At 45.6% G+C, this 9,408-nt stretch overlaps 1 protein-coding gene across 10 annotated transcripts in view; it reads left to right on the forward strand.

Annotated features, from left to right (window-relative positions):
- Positions 1–9,251, forward strand: part of LOC129838810 (ATP-binding cassette sub-family C member 9-like) — a 70,198-nt gene extending 60,947 nt beyond the window's left edge. For 6 of the 10 annotated variants that reach the window (XM_055906011.1, XM_055906015.1, XM_055906017.1 and 3 more), the window contains 4 exons: positions 1,439–1,542; positions 2,042–2,175; positions 3,664–3,726; positions 5,365–9,251. In XM_055906011.1, the coding sequence (XP_055761986.1) occupies positions 1,439–1,542; positions 2,042–2,175; positions 3,664–3,726; positions 5,365–5,502 (439 nt within the window). In that variant the 3' untranslated portion in view covers positions 5,503–9,251. Of the gene's footprint in view, positions 1–1,386; positions 1,543–2,041; positions 2,176–3,663; positions 3,727–4,289; positions 4,470–5,364 lie in introns of those variants that run through there. The other 4 variants (XM_055906009.1, XM_055906019.1, XM_055906020.1 and 1 more) reach the window with 2 other exon arrangements.
- The last annotated feature ends 157 nt before the right edge of the window (positions 9,252–9,408 follow it).

Below are 9,408 nucleotides of genomic sequence, written 5' to 3' on the forward strand. Positions count from 1 at the left end.
GAGACAGCCAGAGCTACTATAGATGCCTCACCATGGTTAAGCATTGCCACATCATTAGACCCAGTGGAACAGTTGTAGTACGAGATAGTGTGGTAGTGAGTGAGGATTCCCTCTGGCTGTGTGCTGCGGGAGTTTTAGCTAAGAGGATGGGCCCCAGTCCAAACACTGGGCCATTGCCTGTTATGGTCATCCACAGACAGTAGTGGCTTCTCTCTCTCCTGCCTGGTCTCTCCCTGTCTGTTTGTCTCTCTTCCTCTCTCTCTCTCTCTCTCTCTCTCTTTTTCTCTGTCCCTCTCTGTCCCTGTCTCTCTGTCTCTCTCTTTCTCTCTCTTTCTCTCTGTCCCTCTCTGTCTCTCTCTTTCTCTCTCTGTCTCTCTCTTTCTCTCTCTTTCTCTCTGTCCCTCTCTCCGTCCCTCTCTGTCGCTCTCTGTCTCTCTCTTTCTCTCTCTTTCTCTCTGTCCCTCTCTGTCCCTCTCTGTCCCTCTCTGTCTCTCTCTTTCTCTCTCTTTCTCTCTCTTTCTCTCCGTCCCTCTCTGTCTCTCTCTGTCTCTCTCTTTCTCTCTCTTTCTCTCTCTGTCCCTCTCTGTCCCTCTCTGTCCCTCTCTGTCTCTCTCTGTCTCTCTCTTTCTCTCTCTTTCTCTCTGTCCCTCTGTCCCTCTCTCCGTCCCTCTCTGTCTCTCTCTTTCTCTCTGTCCCTCTCTCCGTCGCTCTCTCCGTCTCTCTCTGTCTCTCTCTCTGTCTCTCTCTGTATTTCAGAGTGTAGTTGTGTACTGATGTCATGTCTCCCTGGCAGGTTTGACCTGGACCCAGATTGTAACGGCGGTCCTCCTCCTCTTCAACCGAAAAGGAGGAGTAGTGAGGGAACCAAAATGCAGCGGAGTTTGAAGACATAATTTATTAAAGAATAACACGAAAACACGAACTTGACTAATAACTAACAAAACAACAAACGGTGTAGACAGACCTGGACGACGGACTCACATAACACGAATAACGCACGAACAGGGAAAATAGCCTACACATAAATTAACGATGAACAAACAAACCGAAACAGTCCCGTATGGTGCGACAAACACTGACACAGGAGACAACCACCCACAACGAACACTGTGAGACAACCTACCTAAATATGACTCTTAATTAGAGGAACGCCAAACACCTGCCTCTAATTAAGAGCCATACCAGGCAACCCATAAACCAACATAGAAACAGAAAACATAGAATGCCCACCCAAACTCACGTCCTGACCAACTAACACATACAACAAACTAACAGAAATAGGTCAGGAACGTGACACAGATAGTACCTGTACTGATGTTATGTCTCCCTGGCAGGTTTAACCTGGACCCAGAGCGTACCTGTACTGATGTCATGTCTCCCTGGCAGGTTCAACCTGGACCCAGAGCGTACCTGTACTGATGTCATGTCTCCCTGGCAGGTTTAACCTGGACCCAGAGCGTACCTGTACTGATGACAGACTGTGGGAGGCGCTAGAAATCGCCCAGCTGAAGAACATGGTCAAAGCCCTTTCTGGGGGACTGGGTATATGTCTGCCTGTCTGACTGTCTGCCTGCCTGACTGTCTGACTGTCTGACTGTCTGCCTGTCACATCTAGGGCTGTAATACGGGGAATCCTACAACTGGGATTTGGGGAAAGTGTTTGGAATTTGGCAACCTGCAACCACACAATCTGTCAACCTGCAACCACACAATCTGGCCACCTGCAACCACACAATCTGGCAACCTGCAACCACACAATCTGGCAACCTGCAACCACACAATCTGTCAACCTGCAACCACACAATCTGGCCACCTGCAGCCACACAATCTGGCAACCTGCAACCACACAATCTGTCAACCCGCAACCACACAATCTGGCCACCTGCAACCTCACAATCTGGCAACCTCCAACTATACAATCTGGCCACCTCCAACCACACAATCTTTTGGAAAGCATATTGGAGGGAAAAACTAATCAGAGAATATGCTTCTAAAATGTGAGATTGCCTTATTAACAACTCTGTGTGTGTGTGTGTTCCAGACGCGGTGGTGACAGAGGGAGGGGAGAACTTCAGTGTGGGTCAGAGGCAGTTGTTCTGTCTGGCCAGAGCCTTCGTCAGGAAGAGCTCCATCCTCATTATGGACGAAGCCACCGCATCCATTGACATGGCAACGGTGAGCTCACACCCCCTATATATAGTGTCAGAAACATTATGAAAACACAAACCAGACATCTTTATATTTGTCCTCCTATTACGCGTTTATTATTTGAGTTGCCAGGGTTACATATGCCATTCATTATTGAGCTTTGTACGTAGAGGTTTGATCAATAGCAGAACACACATCCATGTATTTCAACCAGCCACATACTCTTCATTAGGCCACCTGTTTGGAAATGAACCACTGATTTCCATTAAAGCTTGAATCCTTAGTTGCTATATCCATTTTTGAACTTATAAATTAATGATATGTACCCATTGATTCTTAAAGAACATAACTGATAAATGCCTCATGAGCTTAGTTCAACTGTCGTACCCCATCAGAACCCAAAATATAATCTTGTTTTACTCCAATGTTTGTAAACGATGTAAATGTAAACAAACACTGTATAGCTTCAAAACATGTTTACAACTATAATGTTGATATCATGGTCAGTCCTTGTGTCACGAATCCCGCCGAGGATGGTGCCTCTTCCTGTTCGGGCGGCGCTCGGCGGTCGTCGTCACCGGCCTACTAGCTGCCATCGATTCCTTTCTTTTTGTTTCTGTTAGTTTGGGCTGATTGGGTGCACCTGTTTTGAGTTTAGTTTGGTGGGTAGGCTATTTAAGGGCAGGTAGCCCGCTGGCTGTTGTGCGGGCTTGTATTCTGTTATTTGGTGTTGGATTGTGATTGTGATGTGGATTTTGTTATTTTCTCGGAACAGTTTAGTCCGGTGTTTTTGGACTCGTCTTTTCATGCGCCCGTGTGTTTTAGGACATGATCGTTTTCCCTGTGTGTTGGAAAATAAATCCACGTTCTTGAAACCTGCTCTCTGCGCTTGACTCCATCCACCCAGTACTCCTAGCAGCTCTGACACCTTGGTCCACAGCTCTGTCTATGTATTTGAGGGTGATTCCATCCTGAGGCTGGGAGAACATGTTGTTATTCTTTCAGTTAAGGATTCTATCTTTAGAGGCAGTTAGGTTTTGTTGCGCAACAGTGAGGACCGTCACTCTCCTCCAGCCTCTCAGGTTTCAGTCCGGAGGCATGCATAGTTCATAGCTCCAATCCCTGGCAGTTTATATATAAATTACTGGCAGTTTAAATATAGAGTGTGCGACTCTCTTTATTCGTTTTTTTATAGGGACAAGCAGGCCAACATCAATCTGAGGTCATTACGGTCACAGCCGTAGCATTAACCTTTGACCCTGACAGGTACACTCTATCAAACTACCATCACACTGATGCAGACAGCGAAGAGGGGACAGCGCTCAGTGTAGTGACATTGCTGTGGAGTGTATATGGCTGTATCTAAGACTGTGCTCCAGATGACACACTATTCCCTATAAAGTACACTAAGAGCCATAGGGCTCTTGTCAAAAGTAGTGCACTATGCAAGGAATAGGATGCCATTTGGTCCACGGCCAAAAGAGCTGACCTACATGTCATTTCTCACCCCTATAGGAGAATGTCTTACAGAAGGTGGTGATGACAGCCTTCGCCGACCGAACAGTCGTCACTATTGCAGTAAGTCTGTTACAGCCTGTGGGTCATTAGGTGGAAAGGTCAGATCTGGAAGTTATTCTCTGTATAGATGTGGAGACTCCTCTTGGTCTGCTCTCTCTCTCTCTCTATGGATCAATCATTGGAGAAAGCATAGAGACGGGGACTAGCTGATTTCTCCTAGCTTTTAGATTTCCCCCTCTCCTTCATTCTATTTTTCCAACGTCTCCTGTTTCATCATACTGTACCTCTGCTTTTCATATCTCTAAATACTTCTCATATCTCCAAATGCTTCTCACGCCTCCAAATGCATTTACGGACCGATTCAGAGTTGAGATAAGGCGCAACTCGAACATTCCTGTAAATCATTGATTGATGTCAGTGGGAGATTGATGAAAATTCAAGTTAAAAGTGCTGCAGATCTCAACTCTGAATCGACACGTTAGCCTCTCGAGACTCAAACAGCTTGTCTGCTGTCCTTCCTTCACCTGTCTTCTTTTCCTTGTTTTCCCTGTCTGTCTGTCCTTGCTCCTCTCCTTCTGTCTTCCCATCTATCCTTTGTTCCTTCTCTCCGTTCTGCCACCCAGCACCTGGTGTCCTCCATCTTGGAGGCTGAACAGGTGCTGGTGTTCTCCGCAGGGCAGCTAGTGGAGTGTGACTCTGCAGTCAACCTGCTAGCACAGCAGGACAGCCTCTTCAGTGTCTTAGTGAGGACTCACAAGTAGGCCCTGTCCCACCCTGCCTCTCAGGCCTCTACAGCCTCCCGGGTTGGTACTGCATGCTGTCTGAGACCACTGTCAGGGGGGTACAGAGGGATACTACATCTAATCTGTCTGGGGTTAAAGAGAAACTACATATAATCTGTCTGGGGTTAAAGAGAGATACTACATGTAATCTGTCTGGGGGTTAAAGAGAGAAACTACATATAATCTGTCTGGGGTTAAAGAGAGATACTACATGTAATCTGTCTGGGGGTTAAAGAGAGATACTACATATAATCTGTCTGGGGGTTAAAGAGAGGCGTACTACATCTAATCTGTCTGGGGGTTAAAGAGAGGGGTACTACATCTAATCTGTCTGGGGGTTAAAGAGAGGGATACTACATCTAATCTGGCTGGGGTTAAAGAGAGGGATACTACATCTAATCTGTCTGGGGGTTAAGGAGGGGTACTACATCTAATCTGTCTGGGGTTAAAGAGAGGGGTACTACATCTAATCTGTCTGGGGGTTAAGGAGGGGTACTACATCTAATCTGTCTGGGGTTAAAGAGAGGGGTACTACATGTAATCTGTCTGGGGGTTAAGGAGGGGTACTACATCTAATCTTAGCAGTTGGCTCTCGGAGGATGACTCTTGGGGTTGTGAGATGAGACAATATTAAAATACATTCAGGTATCTGTTATTTTTTCTCAGCACAGTCTATCTCTGTCTGTCTGGCTACATTACAAATCAAAGCTGCATTGCATCCCTTCCTTTTTTTAAATGTAATTAAACAATCAATCGAATGTAATGTAATGTAATGTGTGTGTGTGTGTGTGTGTGTGTGTGTGTGTGTGTGTGTGTGTGTGTGTGTGTGTGTGTGTGTGTGTGTGTGTGTGTGTGCGCGCATGCGTTGGGGTGTGCGTGCGTCTGTTTGTGCGTGTGTGTGTGTGTGTGCATGCAGCATCGTGTCCACACCATCCTGGAAGCTGACCTGGTGATCGTGATGAAGCGAGGGAACATCTTGGAGATCGACAAACCAGAGACCCTTCTGGAGAACGAAGACGGCATGTTCGCTTCCTTCGTCAGGGCTGACATGTAGGCTCAGCACACCATCACCACACTGTCAGCCAGCACACCATCAGTCTATCTATCAATTAATCAGCCTCCTCAGTGTTTCCCACAATGCTTAGGTGGGGCACAGAGTTCGGGATATTATTACCATTATTGACTGAAGCTCATACTGTAGGTTTTAGACAGTGGAAATGGAGCCAGGCCGGTTGACCACCTCCACTTGGTAATGGTAGGGGAAACACTGCTTCTCAAAGCACCACTGATGGCCTTCTTGTGTTGATTATTGGTAATGTATTAGTTATTGAGTGATTGATTGAATGAGTGACCTATTAACTTGGTCGTGTAAGGATCACAATCGGTCGTTAAATATTATTACAATTTTACAAAGCTTTACTTAAATGTTTTATGTTTAAATTATATCTTTTGTTACACTTATTACTAGATGATGTATGTATATGTATATATTTTACACCATTATTCAAAGGTAAGCAATAAGCAGGTATACTGTAGTATTACTACATTGGTACGAACACTGTAGGGTATATCGCTGGAGCATTTTTAGCCCGGTGACCCTTTGTCTGTCTGATGAGATGCTGACTGAACCATGGGACTGTGGACATTTAGTGGTCACTGACTCCTCTTTCCAAAAGGACAACTTTCACCCAATGGGTGTTCTCTAAGGGACTGAATCTTAATGTGAGATGTGCAGGCCTAACTTCAACTTATACACAACTGGTGTACTGTAAACCATACATTCATGTCAAGATGTATGTGAAAACTTGGAGTTACGCATGTTGGTGTTAAGTTAAGATCCAGCCCTAAATGATAAGGGAAGATTCCGCTTTCTTCTACCTACCATAAGCCAGGCCAGCGTTTGTTTCCACCATACACGGTGCTGGCTGGTGTAATTGGTAAGGAAAGTGGTTTATATTTTCAGTATTAAACCTGGTTTCTGGGGAGCTGTGCCACTGTCCCACTGTCCCACTGTAGTACCTGAATATTTATAGTTCTTTTGCATATCGAACAATGAGAATTTTATATTGACTTCTTTGTATTATAGCCTGAATGCCAAACTGATTGTTGTAAGGTACACTTTGAAGAATGTCAGTATCTGTTTTTACCACCATACTGCTGTGTTGTTTTGTTTCTCATCTCAAGAAATGTGTTTTTAATTCATTCTTATTCAATCCCAAACTCCTGACCCAGAATTCCTGCCCTACTTTCCTTACACGTGTGTGGGATGTTTTCCCACTCATGTTTTCAATTTAAGACGCCCTCTCAATAATCTATGAATGGGTAGGCGTCTTCTAGCCTGGTTGAACAAGACAGAACCATTGTTTCGTTTAGCTTGGATTCCAGGCTAGGTGTCTCCCCTCAACCTCCATACTCTCCATTGTATACATTATAAGTGAGTAGCAGCTAAGTATATTTAATGTAGCTTCTGCTGTGGCAGGGGGTCCATGTAAAGGCCAAAGGTCAACAACATGGCCCCTATAGTGTGGCTGCTATCCTTCACCAGAGTTGTCTTTTTATGGGCAAGCAGCACTTTGGAGTCAGTCTGTCAGAAAGCGTGGAGACACAACACTCACCCCTTTCTAGAACAATGACATCATGAGAGCAGAATGACTATATAGAGCACTGATATACAGTTGAAGTCGGAAGTTTACATACACTTTAGCCAAATACATTTAAACTCAGTTTTTCACAATTCCTGACATTTAATCCTAGTAAAAATGCCTTGTTTTAGGTCAGTTAGGATCACCACTTTATTTTAAGAATGTAAAATGTCAGAATAATAATAGAGAGAATTATTTATTTCAAATCAAATCAAGTTTATTTTATATAGCCCTTCGTACATCAGCTAATATCTCAAAGTGCTGTACAGAAACCCAGCCTAAAACCCCAAACAGCAAGCAATGCAGGTGTAGAAGCACAGTGGCTGTTTTTTTTAGGAAGGGGGTTGCTCAGAAAGCTTGGGGGGCCAAATAAAACCGCCCGCGGGCCGCCAGTTGGGGAATCCTGTTCTATGGGGACAGCAGGAAAAAACTTTTCAGGTTCTAGATATAAAAACACAGCAGCGTTGCAGTTCTTGACACACTCAAACCGGTGCGCCTGGCACCTACTACCATACCCCTGGCACCTACTACCATACCCCTGGCACCTACTACCATACCCCTGGTACCTACTACCATACCCCTGGCACCTACTACCATACCCCTGGCACCTACTACCATACCCCTGGCACCTACTACCATACCCCTGGTACCTACTACCATACCCCTGGCACCTACTACCATACCCCTGGCACCTACTACCATACCCCTGGCACCTACTACCATACCCCTGGCACCTACTACCATACCCCTGGCACCTACTACCATACCCCTGGCACCTACTACCATACCCCTGGTACCTACTACCATACCCCTGGCACCTACTACCATACCCCTGGTACCTACTACCATACCCCTGGCACCTACTACCATACCCCTGGTACCTACTACCATACCCCTGGCACCTACTACCATACCCCTGGTACCTACTACCATACCCCTGGTACCTACTACCATACCCCTGGCACCTACTACCATACCCCTGGTACCTACTACCATACCCCTGGCACCTACTACCATACCCCTGGTACCTACTACCATACCCCTGGCACCTACTACCATACCCCTGGTACCTACTACCATACCCCTGGCACCTACTACCATACCCCTGGCACCTACTACCATACCCCTGGCACCTACTACCATACCCCTGGCACCTACTACCATACCCCTGGCACCTACTACCATACCCCTGGCACCTACTACCATACCCCTGGCACCTACTACCATACCCCTGGCACCTACTACCATACCCCTGGCACCTACTACCATACCCCTGGCACCTACTACCATACCCCTGGCACCTACTACCATACCCCTGGCACCTACTACCATACCCCTGGCACCTACTACCATAGCCCTGGCACCCACTACCATACCCCTGGCACCTACTACCATACCCCTGGCACCTACTACCATACCCCTGGCACCTACTACCATACCCCTGGCACCTACTACCATACCCCTGGCACCTACTACCATACCTCTGGCACCTACTACCATACCCCTGGCACCTACTACCATACCTCTGGCACCTACTACCATACCCCTGGCACCTACTACCATACCCCTGGCACCTACTACCATACCCCTGGCACCTACTACCATACCCCTGGCACCTACTACCATACCCCTGGCACCTACTACCATACCCCGTTCAAAAGCACTTAAATATTCTGTCTTGCCCATTCACCCTCTGAATGGCACACACACACAATCCATGTCTCAATTGTCTCAAGGCTTAAAAATCCTTATTTAACCTGTCTCCTCCCCTTCATCTTACACTGATTGACGTGGATTTAACAAGTGACATAAATAAGCAATTATAGCTTTCACCTGGATTCACCTGGTCAGTCTATGTCATGGAAAGAGCAGGTGTTCTTAATGTTTAGTACACTCTACTTATAGATCTATAGTAATTCAGACTGCAGATGTTCATCTATCATCTTCTCTGCTTTTACTATTTATATTTTCAATCTTGGGAATGTGCACAGCAATATATGTTCAAATATTTTCAATAATAATCAATATAATTCCGAGACTACAGGTTGTCCATTTTGTCAATTTTTGTCCTTTTTCCATTTTATTGTGGGCTTGTGTCTGTCTCATATGTACATTGTGTATAATTAACAGATGTTTTAAATATAGACATAGTTGATCATTACTCTGTGTGCCTACCTTTTTTTACACTTGAACTGATAATAAAAATGTGCTTTGAGTTAAAAGTGCTTTTTGAGTTTAAAACGCTCACACACACACACACACACACACACACACACACACACACACACACACACACACACACACACACACACACACAC

The sequence above is a fragment of the Salvelinus fontinalis genome, chromosome 39 (genome assembly GCF_029448725.1).
Source record: "Salvelinus fontinalis isolate EN_2023a chromosome 39, ASM2944872v1, whole genome shotgun sequence".
In the NCBI taxonomy this organism is placed as follows: Eukaryota; Metazoa; Chordata; class Actinopteri; order Salmoniformes; family Salmonidae; genus Salvelinus; species Salvelinus fontinalis.